This window comes from Gigantopelta aegis, chromosome 4, assembly GCF_016097555.1.
Source record: "Gigantopelta aegis isolate Gae_Host chromosome 4, Gae_host_genome, whole genome shotgun sequence".
In the NCBI taxonomy this organism is placed as follows: Eukaryota; Metazoa; Mollusca; class Gastropoda; order Neomphalida; family Peltospiridae; genus Gigantopelta; species Gigantopelta aegis.
This window is the reverse complement of record NC_054702.1, coordinates 117,805,945-117,832,022: the sequence shown is the minus strand read 5'-3', so window position 1 is coordinate 117,832,022 and position 26,078 is coordinate 117,805,945. Positions and strand designations below refer to the sequence as shown.

At 38.2% G+C, this 26,078-nt stretch overlaps 1 protein-coding gene across 1 annotated transcript in view; it reads right to left on the bottom strand.

The window, feature by feature from the left end:
• Nucleotides 1–26,078, bottom strand: part of LOC121371902 (dual specificity protein kinase TTK-like) — a 99,519-nt gene that overhangs the window by 58,832 nt on the left and 14,609 nt on the right. The window contains exons 6-8 of the mRNA XM_041498133.1: nucleotides 22,930–23,082; nucleotides 13,077–13,158; nucleotides 9,959–10,120 (exon numbers count right to left, since the gene is read on the bottom strand). Coding sequence (XP_041354067.1) covers nucleotides 9,959–10,120; nucleotides 13,077–13,158; nucleotides 22,930–23,082 — 397 coding nt within the window. The remainder of the gene's footprint in view (nucleotides 1–9,958; nucleotides 10,121–13,076; nucleotides 13,159–22,929; nucleotides 23,083–26,078) is intronic.

Below are 26,078 nucleotides of genomic sequence, written 5' to 3'. Positions count from 1 at the left end.
CACACCACCCTCCCAAGTTGTTCCGACATGTGTGGTTTGATGGTCTTGTATGCATCTGTATGCAAGATATGGTCCGGACAAGGATATACTGTTATGTGCAGTATACCATGAAAAGTAGGCCACAGTGACCTAGTAATAGTATGCGACACACCACCATCCCAAGTTGTTCCGACATGTGTGGTTTGATGGTCTTGTATGCATCTGTATGCAAGATATGGTCCAGACAAGGATATACTGTTATGTGCAGTATACCATGAAAAGTAGGCCACAGTGACCTAGTAATAGTATGTGACACACCACCATCCCAAGTTGTTCCGACATGTGTGGTTTGATGGTCTTGTATGCATCTGTATGCAAGATATGGTCCGGACAAGGATATACTGTTATGTGCAGTATATCATGAAAAGTAGGCCACAGTGACCTAGTAATAGTATGCGACACACCACCATCCCAAGTTGTTCCGACATGTGTGGTTTGATAGTCTTGTATGCATCTGTATGCAAGATATGGTCTGGACAAGGATATACTGTTATGTGCAGTATACCATGAAAAGTAGGTCACAGTGACCTAGTAATAGTACGCGAAACACCACCATCCCAAGTTGTTTCGACATGTGTGGTTTGATGGTCTTGTATGCATCTGTATGCAAGATATGGTCCGGACAAGTATATACTGTTATGTGCAGTATACCATGAAAAGTAGGCCACAGTGACCTAGTAATAGTATGCGACACACCACCCTCCCAATTTGTTCCGACATGTGTGGTTTGACGGTCTTGTATGCATCTGTATACAAGATATGGTCCGGACAAGGATATACTGTTATGTGCAGTATACCATGAAAAGTAGGCCACAGTGACCTAATAATAGTATGCGACACACCACCATCCCAAGTTGTTCCGACATGTGTGGTTTGATGGTCTTGTATGCATCTGTATGCAAGATATGGTCCGGACAAGGATATACTGTTATGTGCAGTATACCATGAAAAGTAGGCCACAGTGACCTAGTAATAGTATGCGACACACCACCATCCCAAGTTGTTCCGACATGTGTGGTTTGATGGTCTTGTATGCATCTGTATGCAAGATATGGTCCAGACAAGGATATACTGTTATGTGCAGTATACCATGAAAAGTAGGCCACAGTGACCTAGTAATAGTATGTGACACACCACCATCCCAAGTTGTTCCGACATGTGTGGTTTGATGGTCTTGTATGCATCTGTATGCAAGATATGGTCCGGACAAGGATATACTGTTATGTGCAGTATATCATGAAAAGTAGGCCACAGTGACCTAGTAATAGTATGCGACACACCACCATCCCAAGTTGTTCCGACATGTGTGGTTTGATAGTCTTGTATGCATCTGTATGCAAGATATGGTCTGGACAAGGATATACTGTTATGTGCAGTATACCATGAAAAGTAGGTCACAGTGACCTAGTAATAGTACGCGACACACCACCATCCCAAGTTGTTTCGACATGTGTGGTTTGATGGTCTTGTATGCATCTGTATGCAAGATATGGTCCGGACAAGTATATACTGTTATGTGCAGTATACCATGAAAAGTAGGCCACAGTGACCTAGTAATAGTATGCGACACACCACCCTCCCAATTTGTTCCGACATGTGTGGTTTGACGGTCTTGTATGCATCTGTATGCAAGATATGGTCCGGACAAGGATATACTGTTATGTGCAGTATACCATGAAAAGTAGGCCACAGTGACCTAGTAATAGTACGCAACACACCACCATCCCAAGTTGTTCCGACATGTGTGGTTTGATGGTCTTGTATGCATCTGTATGCAAGATATGGTCCGGACAAGGATATACTGTTATGTACAGTAGACCATGAAAAGTAGGCCACAGTGACCTAGTAATAGTATGCGATACACCACCATCCCAAGTTGTTCCGACATGTGTGGTTTGATGGTCTTGTATGCATCTGTATGCAAGATATGGTCCGGACAAGGATATACTGTTATGTGCAGTATACCATGAAAAGTAGGCCACAGTGCCCTAGTAATAGTATCCGACATACCACCATCCCAAGTTGTTCCGACATGTGTGGTTTGATGGTCTTGTATGCATCTGTATGGAAGATATGGTCCGGACAAGGATATACTGTTATGTGCAGTATACCATGAAAAGTAGGCCACAGTGACCTAGTAATAGTATGTGACACACCACCATCCCAAGTTGTTCCGACATGTGTGGTTTGATGGTCTTGTATGCAAGATATGGTCCGGACAAGGATATACTTTTATGTGCAGTAGACTGTGAAAGGGGCAGGATTTAGCTCAGTCTGTTGAGTGCTCACTTGAGGTGCTTGCATCACAGGATCGAACCACCTCGGTGGATCCATTCAACTGATTGGGTGTTTTCTCGTTCCAACCAGTGCACTGGACAAAGGCCGTGGTATGTGTTTTCCTGTCTGTGGCAAAGTGCATATGAAAGATCCCTTGCTGCATTAGAAAAAAATGTAGCGGATTTCCTCTGTTGACTATGAGTCAGAATTACCAAATGTTTGACATCCAATAGCCGATGATTAATTAATCGATGTGCTCCAGTGGTGTCGTTAAACAAAATAAACTTCTTCTTTTTTTAGACTGTGAAAAGTAGGCCACAGTGACCTGGTAATAGTATGCAACACACTGCCATCCCAAGTTGTTCCTACATGTGAGGTTTGATGGTCATGTATGCATATGTATGCAAGATATGGTCCTGACAAGAAAAAGTTGACAGATGGATGTACGGATGGATGTATGGACAACGCCATACCACAATACGACCCATAGATAGACATATAAAAAGAGAAAACACTCCAGTTTTTTTCAACATCACCTGTCCTCAAACTAGTGCAGCATTCAACAGATGGCGGGTTCCGTACTCCGAAGATGCACACACCTTCTCCCCATGGACCGGCAAGAAGCTGACACAGTGGAAGAAAAGGCCAGCCATGGTTAGCCCATCCTCCTTGGGATGCCCATAACAGACCAAAACCGTGCTGTTAATATTGACAGTGGCGATAGTGGCATCCGTCAGTGGAACGATCCCGCGGATTATGTATAGGTAAGCATAGCCACCAGGGATGCAGGTGTTAGGTAACATCCCATGTAATTTTTGTGTTAGTAGCAACATCAACATCAGAACCAGTGTTCTCGCTGGGTGAAAATTAAAGGAGGGCGGCCGTGCAGTACCACACTCTTAAAAAAACAAAAAACCCAAAAAACAAACGAAAAGCAAAAAAAATACATACAAAAAATGGGGGGGGGGGGGGGGGGGGGGGGGGAGAGAGCTTGATGGTTACCATGTTGTTGTATGTTGATAGACTTTGTTGAAAGACATACTCCTTATTTTGATTACAAAAAGTTTATATGAAATACAAGCAGACTCGTCTTTTAACTGAACCGAAGATGTTATCGGTCTAATATGGGATCTGATATTCACTGGCAGTTCCGGTTTTGCTGAACCGATCAAAGTTTTAATATTATTATTTTAATAAAGATTTCAAGATATACGAAAAACAAAAAAAGACGTTTGTGTGATCCCCTAATGTCGAAAACATTTTTTATTATTCCCATCTTCATCGAATGAATCGATCGCTGTGATAAAATATTATTGCCAACTGATAAAAAGTAGTTTCGTTTTTGTAGTGGTGGTGTATATATTATTTGGCACCCAAGATGAATGATTTTAATGCTAAACACTACCACTTTCGTTGATTTTATAAGCGGTGATATCCCCCCAAAATGAAAAGTTTACAATATGTTATAAGAACTGCTGAATAAACAGAATGACAGAAATGACAGAAAGTAAAAATCGTCAGTTACAATCAATTATATCTGTAACTGAGGACAAAATATCAGACGACAGTTAGTGGAAACAAAAGATAGAGTGACCGTTCTGATCACGTGACAAATTTGGCGCCAAATAAGTTGGGGAGATTGCCGAATCCATAAAAAAAAAAAAAAAAATCATTACTCAAATAAAATATAACTTTTATTGTTTGTATTAAACATACAAATGGATACAGGTATGGAACAAAATAGAGGCTGTTAAAAATACTATTAAATTACGTTACAGTAACCGTTGTAAATGTTTCGTCAGTTGCTTTTTCATACACAACGCGGCTTGTTTCGTTTGATGTCCAGTGGGCAGATTGATCGTTGTTTTGTTTTTTATGTGTGGGAAAAAGTGTGCATTTGGAAATAGCAGAAATAGATGCTGAAAAATATAGCAGGGTGCTGGAAAATAAAGAGGAGCGCAGAAAAATAAAGGAGGGCGGAGAACATGAAAGGAGGGTGGTAAAATGCAATAGCAGGGCGGGCTTAAATGGAGCAGCGAGAACACTGAGAACACTGAACAAAACATCCCCCTGTTTTTTCTTTCTAGTAAAAAGTGATCTGCTAGGATCGTAGACCGAATCCAGGTAGACACTGTGTTCTTAGTGATGTCTTTCAAGTGGCTTTGGTTGCATGAGAGGAACAGGTGCTCACGATGCTTGCGAAAAGACTTAGTTCTCTCGATGTAATGCTTGAGGGCTCGGACAGGATATAATGACAGGTCCTCCACATCGTGCGGACCCACAATGGAAGAGAGTGCTTGGACAGTGTAGGTAATAGGCACTTGATCAGGTAGCTGGTTCTTGGCCACAAAGTTTATTAGATGTAACGGAGGTGTGGTGTCTGTGGAACCGCCTCATGTCCACATCTAAAGCATGGATCTCTGACTCCCGCCGCTGTAGTGAACCCCAGGAGGAACACTGTCTTCTTTATCAAAACCTCTAAGGACGCCTCAGCTATGGGCTCGTAAAGTGCTTTGGACAAGGCCCTCAGAACAAGGTTCAGGTCCCATTTCGGTGGACGAAAGGAAAATGTTGGACCTTGTCATCATGTTTGAAACCCTTGATCATAGCGTGAATCTCTGTGACTTGCAGAGTGGACAGTCTTGACAATGTGTCTGCCAGAACATTTGACACCCCTGGGATGTGACGGGCTCTGAGTAGGCTGTCCAGCACACCCGTATGAAAAAGTAGGAATGAAAATATAGAAAAAGTAGGTAATGACATTATTCATGATCATACTGAGAAAACGAATGTGTCAAATCCAAAATCCAAAAAGTGATATTATTTAGAAAACACTCTTAAAATGTTTGTGATGCTCAGTTGGTACCTGTATTTTCTGTTCTATCCAAAATAATTTGAATCATGTAACGGCCATGTTTTACAGTTATTTCAAATTAGTGTACACTGTATTAATCAATATACATATTTACATGCATAGTAACGCTGATGCACAGTAAAACAGATTAACATGAATAATTTAAGTTTTCCAAAATGTATTATAGATTCTGAAGTGGTACATTATATTATAATCATGTTAATCATTGGAAAACTTGTTAGCTTTCAGGGTGTAATTTTAATATGTTGAGATTATATAGTGGCACAAATTGGGAGAGATATCTTGCTGACCCCCAAAATAAAAATTCCCATAACTGTTGACTTTTATAATAACACAAGGAATATATGCACACTTTAACACCAATTTGCGGTATTTTCAAACAAAAAAGTATGAAAAGTAGGCATTCTGAAGAAAAAGTAGGAAAAGTAGGATCGCCGGTCAGCCTGAGTTGCAGCAGAATGGCATCACCAGCTCGGACAGACAATAGGTGATCTGCAGCAGGCTGCTGGAATGTGTCCCGCCTTGCCGATTGATGTATGCTGCCGCTGTTACGTTGTCGGTGGCTGCCATGAGAGTCGCATGGATCAACTGCTGGCACCAATGACAGACTGCATTGAACACTGCCAGAAGCTTTAACACGTTGATGTGGAAATTTGCCTCTACAGAAGACCACAGCCCCGAGGTTGTCCGACTGTTGAGATGAGCTCCCCAAACTTCCAGTGATGCATCAAGAACAGAAACGCTTGAAACGGCCGCAGACTCCGTCTAAGACATTTGACAGAATCAGACACTATTGGAGACTGGGCCGGAGGTCATCCAACATGATAAATGGGTTCAGGAAGACTTGTAGGCGACGTAACTGTAAACGGCCTCCGAGTGTTATGTCTTGTGCTGACATCAAGAGACCCAACAGGCACTGACAAAAGTGGAATGTCACAGATTCTGCCAGGACTGTGGAGACGGCAGACTAAATCTTGGTCTATCTGTTGGCAGGAATCTCCAATGAACTGAAGACTCTGTGTTGGTTGCAACTGAGACTTTTCTAGGTTGAACAATCCAGCTGAGGCGATGCAAGAATTGAAGTATGAAGTCGACATGAACTGCTAACTTCGTCTTGCTCTGGCACTTCATAAGGCAGTCGACCAGGTAAGGGTAGATGGATACACCTTAGCGATGAAGGAACCGTGACATCGGGGCTGTTATCCAGGTGAACAGTCAAGGAGCTATCGATACATCCACTCATAGCAGCACGAACCTCAGATACTTGTGATAATCTGGGTGAATTGACACATGGAGGTATGCATCCTTGAGATCCAGAGAGGCCAGCCAGTCGCCCGGTTGGATGATGGTCCTCACATCGCGGACGGTAAACATCTTGAACTTTGGTGGTGGTTCAAGATGATGTTTGTTGAAGTACGCCAGATTGTGGATCATTCTCAGGTCGCCTGAATCTTTCTTCTGTACGAGAAAGGTGTCTGAGTTAAACCCTGGAGTGACGTGGTGCAACGGTATCTTCCTGACTGCTCCCTTCTCTACCAGTTTGTTGACTGTGTCATGCAGGACCAGAACGTGATAGATGGAGTGGCAATCTTCCCTTGGTAATGTTGTCAAGGGAGGGAGTGAAGATAATTGCAGACGGTATCCGTATTGGAAGATCCTGGCTACAAACATGTCGTCGCAGAGGTGATCCCATTTTTTTTAATACCTCTGGAGTTGACTTCCCGACACTGCATGTTTCGACCGGTGTTGGACAAACAGGAAGCATGAGTCTGACATTGCTGTTCAAAGGTAAGTCGAGGGACGAGCAAAGGTCGAGAGAGTCGAAGCAGTCCAGGGTTGGTCGGCTGGTGTCAACGACAGCCGGATGTTCCCTGGGGTCGACTTCTGGTTCCGGCAGGCTTGCGGAGAGTAGCGTTCCTCCAAAAAGGTTGTCTTCCATTTCTTAGCTTGGGTTGGCTGCGAACAGATATTTTTCCTCTTCAAGGACTCTTAAAGTTGAAATCAGTTGTAGCGCCTTTACTGTAGCAGTCTACTGCTGCGTCTTCTCATAGTCGGCAACCACGTTGGTAATCTTCCAAGCGAAGAGCTTAGAGGACGACCAGGGTGATCGTCGACATCATATAAGCAATCATCTTTGTCGATTGCTGCAGAAAGGCATAGCGCTTCCATCCTTCACCTGGGAAGCTAAGACCACCAGGAACACATCAAGATAAGATAAAACGTACAAGAGACGTCGTTGATTGGTGTGCATTTCAGAACCTCGACTGTAGCAGGGTGCTTGCCAAGACATTCCATGTGACTGTCAAGTTCGGGTGCCCAATCCTTGAATGGCATATTAAAGACCAGGTATCAGTGGGAGTACCACAGCAGAAATGCTTACAGCGAAGTAGTCTCCTTAAAGTTGGCGTCAAACTCTGAAGCTACATTGGACGACCAGATAACGACATCGTTGGGAAATGCATCGGTCGCCAGCATCGGGACTGGGCCCTTCCAGGTTAGCGCCAGTGGGTGCGGTAATGACGGCAGCAGCTCATATTCAATTGCCAGGCAGCCCTTCATGGACATTCGATCAGCCACATCAGTCTCTTCAATGAAGGACACATGGGACTCATCATCTGGAAAGTCCTGTAGAAGCCGGGTACAAGCATGTTGATCCCTGATGCTGGATGTCCAAGGAGATCTAGACTGAGTGGTCCCGGCGGATCCCCGTGATGTCTGGTTACGGAAACTCCGGGATCGGTGATGGCGATCAGATCTATCTGAGGATGGCCGTGGTGATCAGTTCTGTGTTCTAGATGAAGCCGAAGACTTCCTAGTAGTAGCTGGTGGAGCCCCATGGACTTGCGCAGGAGCCGTCTCGCCCGTAGACGCAGGGCCCGCAAATACCATAGCGGGAGCCGTCGGTAGTAGCTGGTCAGCTGCAGACACAGTAGCCATAGGACAGGCGGGAAACGCTGGACCGGCGACCATGGTGGCAGACATTGCAGCAAAAGTCTCTTGCAGCAGTGACTTCAGTACTTCTGCAACAGAGTCCATGATGGAAGACGGCCGACTCAGTCTTCTTAGCCCAGTGGGTGATGACCCGGAGGTAGCTGTTAAACTCTGTCGGGCCCAGTGGAAGGCAGAAAAGACATTTCGAGTCCATGTCGCATGCAGGCAGCAACATGGACAAACATCGTGCGGGTCTCCTCTCGCCAAAAACGTCTTGCACTTAATGCAAGATCGCACAACTTGGGTAGAACTAGTGTCAATCTAATTAAAATTAGCTCCACTATTACATGTGGATCTAAAGACAGCCAGTTGGAGCTCATGTCCACCAATCAAAACCTTACTTGCAGAATCCTGCCAGTGATTTAAAAATAATTTGATAACATTCCGAATTATTCTGAGGGTATACGACATGTTTCGTGTGAATTACGAATGTCTTAAAACATGTTTTATTTCATAAAATAAATAATTTGTAATGTAAAACGGAAGACTGATTTAGTTTTTTTAAATTTTATAAATAAATAAATAATTTTTAATGTAAAATTGAAGACTGATAACCCACAATGTACGTATTGGTATGGTTCGCTGTACTGCGGCCACTAAAATAGACTCGCCCGATATTTTTAGAATTTGTATGCTCCCAAATAACGTTATAAAAGGCGAAGTGTGATTGGTCAATATTTAAATTATTATTTACAGACGAAATGTTACCTGGACATTGGGGACTACGCAGTGTTGTTAGTTTTAAATCACTGGCAGGATTCTGCAAGTAAGGTTTTGATTGGTGGACATGAGCTCCAACTGGCTGTCTTTAGATCCACATGTAATAGTGGAGCTAATTTTAATTAGATTGAACTAGTGTCTGACATATTCAATTATCTCTGTAACGAAAAAGCAAACACATGACTGTACAATTCCAGTAAACAAGAAAAAGGTTTTGTTTCATTTAACTGGAGCACATTGGATGTCAAACATTTGGTCATTATGACTCGTAGTCATTAGAGGAAAGAGGAAAGCTGCTACATTTTTTCTTTTATATGCATTTCCCACAGACAGGAAAGCACATACCACGGCCTTTGTCCAGTTGTGGTGCACTGCTTGGAAGGCGAAAAAAACCAATCACCTTAAGCGAGCACTTAATCAACTGAGCTAAATCCCGTTCCCAGTAAACAAGAAGCCGTCATTTTAAAAATGGTGACTGAAACTGTTGACCGGCACATATGAGAATTAATCATTTTAAAAATGGTGACTGAAACGGTTGACCGGCACATATGAGAATTAATCATTTTAAAAGAACACTTTAAATAAAATGATTACAACCAAACTAATTGTACAGCAATAAAGTAACAACATTTAGAAATGTGGTACAGACATTAAATTCTCAAATAAACCAAGTACAAAGGATAGATGGCTGAGATTAAGACGTAGTGAAAAACAAGGGCATCCGAACCATAAGAGCGAAGGAAAAAGAAGGCAGTTACAGTCACGTGACTGGAACAAGAGAGGGTGTGCACCGGACTACTATCCTTCGGGGAATATGCACTAGTTGAGGACAGGTGATGTTGAAAAGAAATGAGAAAACAGAATTTCAAATTTAGTGAACCCTTAAAAGACTTGAATTCTTTGAATAAAGCTTAAAGACCTGTGTTTGAGTAGTATACAAACACTGAAACAAATTAGTATGCTAAACAAAAACTAACTTCAGTTGGCTTTTCTCTTCACTAAAAACAAGCAAATTAAAAACACAATAAACTAATTGCGATGTTTTCAAGTGATTACCGTTTCCACTTTGAGCTGCTGGACAGCACTGACTGGCCACTGGTCATCTTGCTGCAGTCTGGCGTGCTGTGGTAGTGCTGTATCTTACTCTCCCCGGCCACGGTCCGACTGGAAAACACACTCAGTGGCATCGTGTCACTTACATCGTCCTTGTCCCCAAACCTAACACAAGGCGAGAGAAATCAAATTATGTTTGAACCATAAGATGAATAACATATCAAACATCAATTAAGTGCTCATCCAAATGAATGAAAGTGTTTCCGTTCAAGTATAAATATTTGTACACATGCCATTTCACAGGTATTAAAGCCATCAAAGAAATAAAAACATCTTTATCAAACCAATCACATTTAATTCAAGCAGAGTTTAATTTATCAATAGAACATTATTTTCCTCTTCTCTTAACCAAAAAGTATATTCTATAATGTGCTGTCACTGTTCTAGTCTGATTTAAAATGACACTATTTGGTCATGTTGTGAAATGTGTTGTCACTGTTCACTTCTGATTTAAAATGATACTATTTGGTCATGTGAAATGTGTTGTCACTGTTCTCTTCTGATTTAAAATGACACTATTTGGTCATGTGAAATGTGTTGTCACTGTTCTGTTCTGATTTAGAATGACACTATTTGGTCATGTGAAATGTGTTGTCACTGTTCTCTTCTGATTTAAAATGACACTATTTGGTCATGTTGTGAAATGTGTTGTCAATGTTCTGTTCTGATTTAAAATGACACTATTTGGTCATGTTGTGAAATGTGTTGTCACTGTTCTGTTCTGATTTAAAATGACACTATTTGGTCATGTTGTGAAATGTGTTGTCACTGTTCTAGTCTGATTTAAAATGACACTATTTGGTCATGTTGTGAAATGTGTTGTCACTGTTCTGTTCCGATTTAAAATGATATTATTTGGTCATGTTGTGAAATGTGTTGTCACCATTCTGTTCTGATTTAAAATGATACTACTTGGTCATGTTGTGAAATATGTTGTCACTATCTCATTTAAAATGACACTACTTGGTCAGATTAATTGATATTATAGCAGCTTTTTTTTTTTAAATGTGACTTTTTCAATTATTTGCCTAATTTTAATCAACATTAACTGATCTAAAATATAATAAAAATTAGAAAAAAACCATGAAAATAATACTTACCGATTCAAATATGAACTTTATTTTATATATTTATAATTTTTACTCACATATATTCACTTAAATGTTTGATAAATAAATGAAATAAAGTTCATATATGAATCGGTATTATTTTTGTGGGTTTTTGTAATTTTTATGATTTTTAGATCAGTTAATGGTGATTAAAATTAGGCAAATAAAATATAAAAAGTTGCGTTTACTTACAGGCATTTGTGGCCAACTGTCCAATATTTATGTCCATTATTCCTGATAACAGTGGTTTTCTGACCAGAATTTGTTTAAAAACCCGAAGTATGATTCATATTGCAATATTTGGTGATTTTGGTTGTTGGTAAAACTATCAAATTTATTATTATCAAATAGCTGTCACAATCCGCTATCGATCCCTGAAAATGACCGTGACGTGCCACCATTGTTGACAAGCAAAAATACTTGCCGAAAACCACTTTTTGAACTAAAAATTTCAAGGTATATTCAATTGAAAAAATCGAAATAAATTCCACCATTTTGAAAAGAAATCTTTTTTCTTTTATTATATTTGTTTCCAGTGAGTGCCGTGTGCAAAATGGCACGAAATATGAATTGGGGAATGCACTGTATGCAGTATACAGTATGTCGACTGATATGACATTGGGCGAGATATCTCGACTGCAGCAATCAGGTTAAGTAGGTTTGTTGAATAGCTTGTTAAGTAGGTTGTTTGGTTTGTTGAATAGCTTGTTAAGTAGGTTTTCTAGTTAATAATGTAGGTTTGCACACCTGAGTGCAGGTTGTTTGGTGTATAGCTTGTTAAGTAGGTTTTCTAGTTAATAATGTAGGTTTGCACACTTGAGTGCAGGTTGTTTGGTGAATAGCTTGTTAAGTAGGTTTTCTAGTTAATAATGTTGGTTTGCACACTCGAGTGCAGGTTGTTTGGTGAATAGCTTGTTAAGTAGGTTTTCTAGTTAATAATGTAGGTTTGCACACTTGAGTGCAGGTTGTTTGGTGAATAGCTTGTCAAGCAGGTTTTCTAGTTAATAATGTAGGTTTGCACACTTGAGTGCAGGTTGTTTGGTGAATAGCTTGTCAAGTAGGTTTTCTAGTTAATAATGTTAATTTGCACACCTGAGTGCAGGTTGTTTGGTGTATAGCTTGTTAAGTAGGTTTTCTAGTTAATAATGTAGGTTTGCACACCCGAGTGCAGGTTGTTTGTTGAATAGCTTGTTAAGTAGGTTTTCTAGTTAATAATGTAGGTTTGCACACTTGAGTGCAGGTTGTTTGTTGAATAGCTTGTTAAGTGAATAGCTTGTTAAGTAGGTTTTCTAGTTAATAATGTAGGTTTGCACACTTGAGTGCAGGTTGTTTGGTGAATAGCTTGTCAAGTAGGTTTTCTAGTTAATAATGTTGGTTTGCACACCTGAGTGCAGGTTGTTTGGTGTATAGCTTGTTAAGTAGGTTTTCTAGTTAATAATGTAGGTTTGCACACCCGAGTGCAGGTTGTTTGTTGAATAGCTTGTTAAGTAGGTTTTCTAGTTAATAATGTAGGTTTGCACACTTGAGTGCAGGTTGTTTGTTGAATAGCTTGTTAAGTGAATAGCTTGTTAAGTAGGTTTTCTAGTTAATAATGTAGGTTTGCACACTTGAGTGCAGGTTGTTTGGTGAATAGCTTGGTAAGTAGGTTTTCTAGTTAATAATGTTGGTTTGCACACCTGAGTGCAGGTTGTTTGGTGTATAGCTTGTTAAGTAGGTTTTCTAGTTAATAGTGTAGGTTTGCACACCCGAGTGCAGGTTGTTTGGTGAATAGCTTGTTAAGTAGGTTTTCTAGTTAATAATGTTGGTTTGCACACTTGAGTGCAGGTTGTTTGGTGAATAGCTTGTTAAGTAGGTTTTCTAGTTAATAATGTTGGTTTGCACACTTGAGTGCAGGTTGTTTGGTGAATAGCTTGTTAAGTAGGTTTTCTAGTTAATAATGTAGGTTTGCACACCTGACTGAGGGTTGTTTAATAACTCCAAACTGAATTTCATCCGATGAATCTTCGCTGCATGTACCTCCATCTTGCTCCAACACTGAAATCAGATGCAAACAAACATTATTCATTCATATACCAGTCGTTATCAAACTATGTTGGATAAGAATAATGGACAAGTAGAAAATGATATGTATAACATTCCACTGAAAACTACTTTATACCAATCAGCTATACATCTTGCCATGGGTAAGTTGAAGTAGATATCTATGTGATAAACTGTCCTATTAAAACCTCTACTGTTACAAACTATATCTGGAGAAATGGACAAGTGTAATATGAAAACGACAGTTATCTATGTGACAAACTGTCCCATTAAAAACTGTACTTTATACAAACTAGCTATACAACACACAATGGAGAACCAGAAAAGCAAACATGAAAGAGAAGAGTGTAATTCAGCATATAACTGGGGTAAAGAACTACTTTTAGGACTTTGTGTGTACTGTCCTGTCTGTGGAATAATGCATACTAAAGATCCCTTGCTGATCAGGTAAATACGTAGGTTTCCTCTAAGACTATCTTATGTCTGACAACCAATAGCCGATTATTAATAAATTAATGTGCTCTAGTTTATAGACATACATTTTACACACAAACACTCCTTCTGATCTCGAGTTATAGACATACATTTTACACTCAAACACTCCTTCTGGTCTCGAGTTATAGACATACATTTTACACGCAAACACTCCTTCTGGTCTCCAGTAATAGACACACATTTTACACGCAAACACTCCTTCTGGTCTCGAGTTATAGACACACATTTTACACGCAAACACTCCTTCTGGTCTCGAGTTATAGACACACATTTTACACGCAAACACTCCTTCTGGTCTTGAGTTATAGACATACATTTTACACGCAAACACTCCTTCTGGTCTCGAGTTATAGACATACATTTTACAATGAAACACTCCTTCTGATCTCTAGTTATAGACATACATTGTACACTCAAACACTGCTCCTTCTGGTCTTGAGTTATAGACATACATTGTACACTCAAACACTCCTTTTGATCTCTAGTTATAGACATACATTGTACACTCAAACGCTCCTGTTCTCTAGTTATAGACATACATTGTACACTCAAACACTCTTCCTTCTGGTCTTGAGTTATAGACATACATTTTACATGTAAACACTCCTTCTCATCTCTAGTTATAGACATACAATTTACACGCAAACACTCCTTCTTCTAGTCTCGAGTTACAGACATACATTTTACATGCAAACACTCCTTCTTCTGGTCTCGAGTTATAGACATACATTGTACACGCAAACACTCCTGGTCTTGAGTTATAGACATACATTTTACACACAAACACTCCTTCTGATCTCTAGTTATAGACATACATTGTACACTCAAACACTCTTCCTTCTGGTCTCGACAGTTATAGACATACATTTTACTTGCAAACACTCCTTCTGGTCTCTAGTTATAGACATACATTTTACATGCAAACACTCCTTCTTCTGGTCTCTAGTTATAGACATACATTTTTCATGCAAACACTCCTTCTTCTGGTCTCGAGTTATAGACATACATTGTACACGCAAACACTCCTGGTCTTGAGTTATAGACATACATTTTACACACAAACACTCCTTCTGATCTCTAGTTATAGACATACATTGTACACTCAAACACTCTTCCTTCTGGTCTCGACAGTTATAGACATACATTTTACTTGCAAACACTCCTTCTGGTCTCTAGTTATAGACATACATTTTACATGCAAACACTCCTTCTTCTGGTCTCTAGTTATAGACATACATTTTTCATGCAAACACTCCTTCTGGTCTCTAGTTATAGACCTACATTTTACAATCAAACACTCCTTCTTCTGGTCTCGAGTTATAGACATACATTTTACATGCAAAACTCCTTCTTCTGGTCTCGAGTTATAGACATACATTGTACACTCAAACACTCCTTCTGATCTCTAGTTATAGACATACATTGTACACTCAAACACTGCTCCTTCTGGTCTTGAGTTATACACATACATTGTACACTCAAACACTCCTTTTGATCTCTAGTTATAGACATACATTGTACACTCAAAACACTCCTGATCTCTAGTTATAGATATACATTGTACACACAAACACTCTTCCTTCTGTTCTCTAGTTATAGACATACATTGTACACTCAAACACTCTTCCTTCTGGTCTCGAGTTATAGACATACATTTTACTTGCAAACACTCCTTCTGGTCTCAAGTTATAGACATACATTTTACATGCAAACACTCCTTCTTCTGGTCTCTAGTTATAGACATACATTTTACATGCAAACACTCCTTCTTCTGGTCTCGAGTTATAGACATACATTGTACACTCAAAGACTCCTTCTGATCTCTAGTTATAGACATACATTGTACACTCAAACACTGCTCCTTCTGGTCTTGATTTATAGACATACATTGTACACTCAAACACTCCTTTTTGATCTCTAGTATAGACATACATTGTACACTCAAACGCTCCTGATCTCTAGTTATAGATATACATTGTACACTCAAACACTCTTCCTTCTGGTCTCGAGTTATAGACATACATTTTACTTGAAAACACTCCTTCTGGTCTCTAGTTATAGACATACATTTTACATGCAAACACTCCTTCTGGTCTCTAGTTATAGATACATTTTACAATCAAACACTCCTTCTGGTCTCGAGTTATAGACATACATTGTACACTCAAACACTTTTTCTGATCTCTAGTTATAAACATACATTTTACACGCAAACACTCCTTCTGATCTCTAGTTATAGACATACATTGTACACTCAAACACTGCTCCTTCTGATCTCTAGTTATAGACATACATTGTACACTCAAACACTCGTTTTGATCTCTAGTTATAGACATACATTGTACACTCAAACGCTCCTGATCTCTAGTTATAGACATACATTGTACACTCAAACGCTCCTGATCTCTAGTTATAGATATACATTGTACACTCAAACACTCCTTCTGTTCTCTAGTTATAGACATACATTGTACACTCAAACACTCTTCCTTCTGGTGTTGAGTTATAGACATACATTTTACACGTAAACACTCCTTCTCATCTCTAGTTATAGACATACATTTTACACGCAAACACGCCTTCTTCTGGTCTCGAGTTATAGACATACATTTTACATGCAAACACTCCTTCTGGTCTCGAGTTATAGACATACACTGTACACTCACACACTCCTTCTGAGCTCTAGTTATAGACATACATTGTACACTCAAACACTGCTCCTTCTGGTCTTGAGTTATAGACATACATTGTACACTCAAACACTCCTTTTGATCTCTAGTTATAGACATACATTGTACACTCAAACGCTCCTGATCTCTAGTTATAGATATACATTGTACACTCAAACACTCCTTCTGTTCTCTAGTTATAGACATACATTGTACACTCAAACACTCTTCCTTCTGGTCTCGAGTTATAGACATACATTTTACTTGCAAACACTCCTTCTAGTCTCTAGTTATAGACATACATTTTACATGCAAACACTCCTTCTGGTCTCGAGTTATAGACATACACTGTACACTCAAACACTCCTTCTGATCTCTAGTTATAGACATATATTGTACACTCAAACACTGCTCCTTCTGGTCTTGAGTTATAGACATACATTGTACACTCAAACACTCCTTTTGATCTCTAGTTATAGACATACATTGTACAGTCAAACGCTCCTGATCTCTAGTTATAGATATACATTGTACACTCAAACACTCCTTCTGGTCTCTAGTTATAGATACATTTTACAATCAAACACTCCTTCTGGTCTCGAGTTATAGACATACATTGTACACTCAAAAACTTTTTCTGATCTCTAGTTATAGACATACATTTTACACGCAAACACTCCTTCTTCTGGTCTCGAGTTATAGACATACATTTTACATGGAAACACTCCTTCTGGTCTCGAGTTATAGACATACATTGTACACTCAAACACTGCTCCTTCTGGTCTTGAGTTATAGACATACATTGTACACTCAAACACTCCTTCTGATCTCTAGTTATAGACATACATTGCACACTCAAACACTGCTCCTTCTGGTCTTGAGTTATAGACATACATTGTACACTCAAACACTCCTTTTTGATCTCTAGTATAGACATACATTGTACACTCAAACACTCCTTTTTGATCTCTAGTATAGACATACATTGTACACTCAAACACTCCTTTTGATCTCTAGTTATAGACATACATTGTACACTCAAACGCTCCTGATCTCGAGTTATAGATATACATTGTACACTCAAACACTCCTTCTGTTCTCTAGTTATAGACATACATTGTACACTCAAACACTCTTCCTTCTGGTCTCGAGTTATAGACATACATTTTACTTGCAAACACTCCTTCTGGTCTCTAGTTATAGACATACATTTTCCATGCAAACACTCCTTCTGGTCTCTAGTTATAGACATACATTTTACAATCAAACACTCCTTTTGGTCTCGAGTTATAGACATATATTTTACATGCAAACACTCCTTCTGGTCTTGAGTTATAGACATACATTGTACACTCAAACACTCCTTTTTGATCTCTAGTATAGACATACATTGTACACTCAAACACTCCTTCTGATCTCTAGTTATAGACATACATTGTACACTCAAACACTGCTCCTTCTGGTCTTGAGTTATAGACATACATTGTACACTCAAACACTCCTTTTTGATCTCTAGTATAGACATACATTGTACACTCAAACACTCCTTTTGATCTCTAGTTATAGACATACATTGTACACTCAAACGCTCCTGATCTCGAGTTATAGATATACATTGTACACTCAAACGCTCCTGATCTCGAGTTATAGACATACATTGTACACTCAAACACTGCTCCTTCTAGTCTTGAGTTATAGACATACATTGTACACTCAAACACTGCTCCTTCTGGTCTCGAGTTATAGACATATATTTTACATGCAAACACTCCTTCTGGTCTCGAGTTATAGTATACATTGTACACTCAAACACTTTTTCTGATCTCTAGTTATAGACATACATTGTACACGCAAACACTCCTGGTCTTGAGTTATAGACATACATTTTACTTGCAAACACTCCTTCTGGGCTCTAGTTATAGACATACATTTTACATGCAAACACTCCTTCTTCTGGTCTCTAGTTATAGACATACATTTTACAATCAAACACTCCTTCTTCTGGTCTCGAGTTATAGATATACATTTTACATGCAAACGCTCCTGTTCTCTAGTTATAGACATACATTGTACACTCAAACACTCTTCCTTCTGGTCTCGAGTTATAGACATACATTTTACTTGCAAACACTCCTTCTGGTCTCTAGTTATAAACATACATTTTACATGCAAATACTCCTTCTTCTGGTCTCTAGTTATAGACATACATTTTACAATCAAACACTCCTTCTGATCTCTAGTTATAGACATACATTGTACACTCAAACACTGCTCCTTCTGGTCTTGAGTTATAGACATACATTGTACACTCAAACACTCCTTTTGATCTCTAGTTATAGACATACATTGTACACTCAAACACTCCTTTTGATCTCTAGTTATAGACATACATTGTACACTCAAACACTCCTTCTGTTCTCTAGTTATAGACATACATTGTACACTCAAACACTCTTCCTTCTGGTCTCGAGTTATAGACATACATTTTACTGGCAAACACTCCTTCTGGTCTCTAGTTATAGACATACATTTTACATGCAAACACTCCTTCTGGTCTCTAGTTATAGACATACATTTTACATGCAAACACTCCTTCTTCTGGTCTCTAGTTATAGACAAACATTTTACACTCAAACACTCCTTCTGGTCTCGAGTTATAGACATACATTTTAGATGCAAACAAGCCTTCTTCTGGTCTCGAGTTATAGATATACATTGTACACTCAAACACTCCTTTTGATCTCTAGTTATAGACATACATTGTACACTCAAACGCTCTTGATCTCTAGTTATAGATATACATTGTACACTCAAACACTCCTTCTGTTCTCTAGTTATAGACATACATTGTACACTCAAATTCTCATCCTTCTGGTCTTAAGTTATAGACATACATTGTACACTGAAACACTCCTGATCTCTAGTTATAGATATACATTGTACACTCAAATGCTCCTGATCTCGAGTTATATACACACATTGTACACTCAAACAGTCCTGATCTCTAGTTATCTACATACATTGTACACTCAAATACTCCTCCTTCTGATCTTGTTATAGACATACATTGTACACTTAAACACTCCTCCTGATCTCTAGTTATAGACATACATTGTACTCATACACTCCTCCTTCTGATCTCTAGTTATAGACATACATTGTACACTCATACACTCCTTCTGATTTCTTAGCTATATACATACATTTTACACTCAAACACTCCTAATCTCTAGTTATAAACATACTCAAACACTCCTCCTTCTGTTCTCGTTATAGACATACATTGTACACTCAAACACTCCTGATCTCTAGTTATATACACATTGTACACTCAAACACTCCTTCTGTTCTCTAGTTATAGACATACATTGTACACTCAAATTCTCATCCTTCTGGTCTTAAGTTATAGACATACATTGTACACTGAAACACTCCTGATCTCTAGTTATAGATATACATTGTACACTCAAATGCTCCTGATCTCGAGTTATATACACACTTTGTACACTCAAACAGTCCTGATCTCTAGTTATCTACATACATTGTACACTCAAATACTCCTCCTTCTGATCTTGTTATAGACATACATTGTACACTTAAACACTCCTCCTGATCTCTAGTTATAGACATACATTGTACTCATACACTCCTCCTTCTGATCTCTAGTTATAGACATACATTGTACACTCATACACTCCTTCTGATTTCTTAGTTATATACATACATTTTACACTCAAACACTCCTAATCTCTAGTTATAAACATACTCAAACACTCCTCCTTCTGTTCTCGTTATAGACATACATTGTACACTCAAACACTCCTGATCTCTAGTTATATACACATTGTACACTCAAACAGTCCTTCTGATCTTTAGTATTAGACATACATTGTACACTCGAACACTCCTGATCTCTAGTTATAAATATACTCAACCACTTCTCCTTTTGATCTCGAGTTATAGACATACATTGTGCACTCAAACACTCCTTTTTGATCTCTAGTATAGACATACATTGTACACTCAAACACTCCTTTTTGATCTCTAGTATAGACATACATTGTACACTCAAACACTCCTTTTGATCTCTAGTTATAGACATACATTGTACAGTCAAACGCTCCTGATCTCTAGTTATAGATATACATTGTACACTCAAACACTCCTTCTGTTCTCTAGTTATAGACATACATTGTACACTCAAACACTCTTCCTTCTGGTCTCGAGTTATAGACATACATTTTACTTGCAAACACTCCTTCTGGTCTCTAGTTATAGACATACATTTTACATGCAAACACTCCTTCTGGTCTCTAGTTATAGAAACATTTTACAATCAAACACTCCTTCTGGTCTCGAGTTATAGACATACATTGTACACTCAACACTTTTTCTGATCTCTAGTTATAGACATACATTTTACACGCAAACACTCCTTCTTCTGGTCTCGAGTTATAGACATACATTTTACATGGAAACACTCCTTCTGGTCTCGAGTTATAGACATACATTGTACACTCAAACACTCCTTCTGATCTCTAGTTATAGACATACATTGCACACTCAAACACTGCTCCTTCTGGTCTTGAGTTATAGACATACATTGTACACTCAAACACTCCTTTTTGATCTCTAGTATAGACATACATTGTACACTCAAACACTCCTTTTTGATCTCTAGTATAGACATACATTGTACACTCAAACACTCCTTTTGATCTCTAGTTATAGACATACATTGTACACTCAAACGCTCCTGATCTCGAGTTATAGATATACATTGTACACTCAAACACTCCTTCTGTTCTCTAGTTATAGACATACATTGTACACTCAAACACTCTTCCTTCTGGTCTCGAGTTATAGACATACATTTTACTTGCAAACACTCCTTCTGGTCTCTAGTTATAGACATACATTTTCCATGCAAACACTCCTTCTGGTCTCTAGTTATAGACATACATTTTACAATCAAACACTCCTTCTGGTCTCGAGTTATAGACATACATTTTACATGCAAACACTCCTTCTGGTCTCGAGTTATAGACATACACTGCACACTCAAACACTCCTTCTGATCTCTAGTTATAGACATACATTGTACACTCAAACACTGCTCCTTCTGGTCTTGAGTTATAGACATACATTGTACACTCAAACACTGCTCCTTCTGGTCTTGAGTTATACACATACATTGTACACTCAAACACTCCTGATCTCTAGTTATAGATATACATTGTACACTCAAACACTCTTCCTTCTGGTCTCGAGTTATAGACATACATTTTACTTGCAAACACTCCTTCTGGTCTCTAGTTATAGACATACATTTTACATGCAAACACTCCTTCTTCTGGTCTCTAGTTATAGACATACATTGTACACTCAAACGCTCCTGATCTCGAGTTATAGATATACATTGTACACTCAAACACTCCTTTTTGATCTCTAGTATAGACATACATTGTACACTCAAACACTCCTTCTGATCTCTAGTTATAGACATACATTGTACACTCAAACACTGCTCCTTCTGGTCTTGAGTTATAGACATACATTGTACACTCAAACACTCCTTTTTGATCTCTAGTATAGACATACATTGTACACTCAAACACTCCTTTTTGATCTCTAGTATAGACATACATTGTACACTCAAACACTCCTTTTGATCTCTAGTTATAGACATACATTGTACACTCAAACACTCCTGATCTCTAATTATCTACATACATTGTACACTCAAACACTCCTGATCTCTAGTTATAGACATACATTGTACACTCAAACACTCCTCCTGGTCTCTAGTTATAGACATACATTGTACACTCATACACTCCTCCTTCTGATCTCTAGTTATAGACATACATTGTACACTCAAACACTCCTCCTTCTGATCTCTAGCTATAGACATACATTGTACACTCATACACTCCTCCTGATCTATAGATATAGACATACATTGTACACTCATACACTCCTTCTCATCTCTTAGTTATGTACATACATTTTACACTCAAACACTCCTAATCTCTAGTTATAGACATACATTGTACACTCAAACACTCCTTCTGATATCTAGTTATAGACATACATTGTACACTCAAACACTCCTGATCTCTAGTTATAAACATACTCAAACACTCCTCCTTCTGTTCTCTAGTTATAGACATACATTGCACACTCAAACACTCCTGATCTCTAGTTATATACACATTGTACACTCAAACAGTCCTTCTGATCTTTAGTATTAGACATACATTGTACACTCGAACACTCCTGATCTCTAGTTATAAATATACTCAACCACTTCTCCTTTTGATCTCGAGTTATAGACATACATTGTGCACTCAAACAGTCCTTCTGTTCTCTAGTTACATACATACATTGTACACTCACACTCCTTCTGATCTCTAGTTATAGACATACATTGTACACTCAAACAGTCGTTCTGATCTCTAGATATAGCCATACACTGTACTCAAACACTCCTTCTGATCTCTAGTTATAAACATACTCAAACACTCCTCCTTCTGATCTCGAGTTATAGACATACATTGTACACTCAAACACTCCTTCTGATCTCGAGTTATAGACATACATTGTACACTCAAACACTCCTCCTTCTGGTCTTGAGTTAGAAGTTGCACTTGTCCTTCAGCCATGTTTCTCATGGCAACCAAAAGCATGTTGTATGGCCGAGGTTTGATTTGTTTAGACTTTTCCAAAATCCGTTCTGCTTTCTTCATTTCACCTAGAAAAACAATTTTAATTACCATTCAGATACTCATATACAGCACTTTGTAAACAATAAAACAAACACTCATTTTACTATATCATGTTTAGTACATTCTATATCCCGGACTAAAACCTGAAAAGTAGATATGATACAAACCTACAACTTGTGTATCATGATGAATGCTAACTACATGGCCATTTTCACAGGACAACAAACTAGAATACTTATGATGACCTTTTGTATTCAAATAATAAGTATATTAAGTATATTAGTAAACAATTTACTCTGGTATTAAATAAACAATTGCAAAGATTGTACAGTATATATCACATGATGTAAATATAAACAGTGTCATCACTGTCATAAAACTAGCTCCATACCTCACCTTATATGAGCAAAGACAAAATAATTAATATACCGAACATCAGAATAAACAAATGACAGAAAGTAAAAATCATGTCATGACTAATCAAATCTGCAGTTCAAGACAAAAGACGAAACAGTAATCACAGAAAATGTAATCACCATTCGGATCCCATCACACATTATTTTAATGCCAAATGACTTGGTTCAGTCATTGGTTGCGCAGACAATAAATAAGTAAATGTTTTCATAGTTCAAGTACAGATTAACTTTTATTATGTGTAACAACTAAACAAAAGGCTAATAATGTGGTATTTAGTGGAGACTGTTAACACAATTGGTTAAAGGAGACCGGACACCAAATCATATATACGGCGTAATGAATTGTTTGTCGTCATAAACCACAACACGCAACTACCACGCTCCCCTTATTGACTAAGTTAAGCTTGCCAGTCTTGGTTGGGGGGGGGGGGGGGGGGGGGGGGGGGGGGTGTTTCGGCCGATCTCCAATGTTTGCCAGAAACTGTCGACAATTGATGAGCTAAACCCGTGACGTCATCGATGAGAGTAAAACCGAAGAAACTACCAAGCAACATGGACGAATTTAGCGATTCGAGTGGCGAAGAATTGTGTCCAGCTTGTGCTAATGGCATCCAACCGTATCAGTTTGAACCACTTATCAGACTTTGTCCCTAATCCTGGAAATGTTGTCTTAGACGAAAATTCGGATGAATCAACTGCCGACGAAGACGCCACATGGTCATAGACTAGCATACAAGCATTTTTTAAAACATAATTTTTTATGACATTTTTAATGTAAACTGAAGCAAATGGACCTAATTAGAAGAAAAGCACACACAATTTAATAATATTTCATCACAAATCTTGTTCAGCATAGATGTAAATATGACACGTCAGTGGATATTCCATAGGCCGATTTCGCAAATTTGCAAAAAGCGTCCCCTCCTCACCAAAGCAAGATATAATAATTTAACAAAAAACTTTGTTCTCTTAACTACATGTAGTTACCCTCCAAGTTTTAATGTGTTTGGTTAAACCGTGTATTTTTTATTATTAAGAAAATGTGTTAGCAGTCTGCCGAAACTGTCCACAGCCGGGTACAGAAACACAGAAATGTTGGAAAATATTATACTGTTGCCACATACTGACAATCACTTTACAACTAATGTCTTATCGACATTATTATTATGTAGTCTTTGCATTTATTAATATAAAATACAACAGACCCGTAGGAACTGGGGAGGGGCGGGCCTAGGGGCGTGTTCTCCATCACACACTCTAGGATGAAAATGTATGTTTTAAGTTTTCACTACTTTGCATAAATAAAGATGATATAAAGATAAAAATCTAGTTTGTTTCCCTCACTAGAGACTGTATTCCCCCCCACCCCACCCCCACTTCAAATATTGTTCCTACAGGCCTATACAAATGTAGATAATATTTAGAGGGTGAGGTTAGGAACCAGTTCCTTTTATCTTTAGGATTTTGTAATCATGATTTCAAACCAACTGTTTCAGGTAGTTTGCTCCACATTTGTTATATATTGGAATAAAATAAAAATAATTACAATATATCCAGTGTTATTTTCTTTAATCATTCATGGAGGAAGAAGGAAATCCTGATGAAAATATATTACAGGTACAATAAAATAATATATGATGCTTATTCCATGTGGTAACTATTGTTAATTTTGCTTTAAATTGTTAGATGCCAAAAGTGATTAATTATATTATTTTATGGCAACAGTCGAAAATTAGACGACCAATTGTTTCAACCTCTGCCAAAGGTACCAGGTTTTCTGCCAGAAAATAAGTTGAGGGTACGTAATAAAACAGGCCCGTAGGCTTTTCTTTATCACATTAATTTTTGCCATTGTAACCGAAATCTGATGTAGAGTTTATACCCGGTCTGTCAGTGTCCCCCCCCCCCCCCCCCCCCCCCCCCCCCCCCAGTCGTTCCTACGGGCCTGTAAAAACTAAATATATTCAAAGGAGTATATTGGGTGGTTATAGGTTTGAAATGTTTTTTTTACTGAACATTTTATTTCATGCAATTTTATAAATGTTAAACAGCAATTATGTTACTATAATCTATCGAAAAAAATAAAACATTATATATATATACATTAATTTCTGAGATTTTTTAGTACATACATGTAAGTTTACCCTCCGCACCCTCTGGCAGAAACCCAGGGTAGGTGTTAAAATAATGATTTGGTGTAGAGTATTTTTAATATGATATACAGAAAGCATTGAAAAGTACAATTTTATTATGCTTTAATAATCGACATTAGCTTTAAAACTAATTAACCATCATTCCTTCTGGCCACAGTACATATGTTGTTCCTGCCAAAGTGTTAGCATTTTAATTTTAATGACAACATACTGAACTGACAATATACTGAACTGACAATAAACATTGTTAACTAACGTAATAATTAACGTTTTGAAGGTGTTTTGTTATGAGGTTAACAAACCAACTAGATCAAGAGACGTTAGTATGGAATAGTTATGGGCAGTCGGTAAAAATTAATTTGGTAATTATAGGTAAATAAATGTGAAGTTTAAATATTCGTATGTGAACAAATTGCAATACCTTTATTTAATGTATATCTTAAGTACATACTT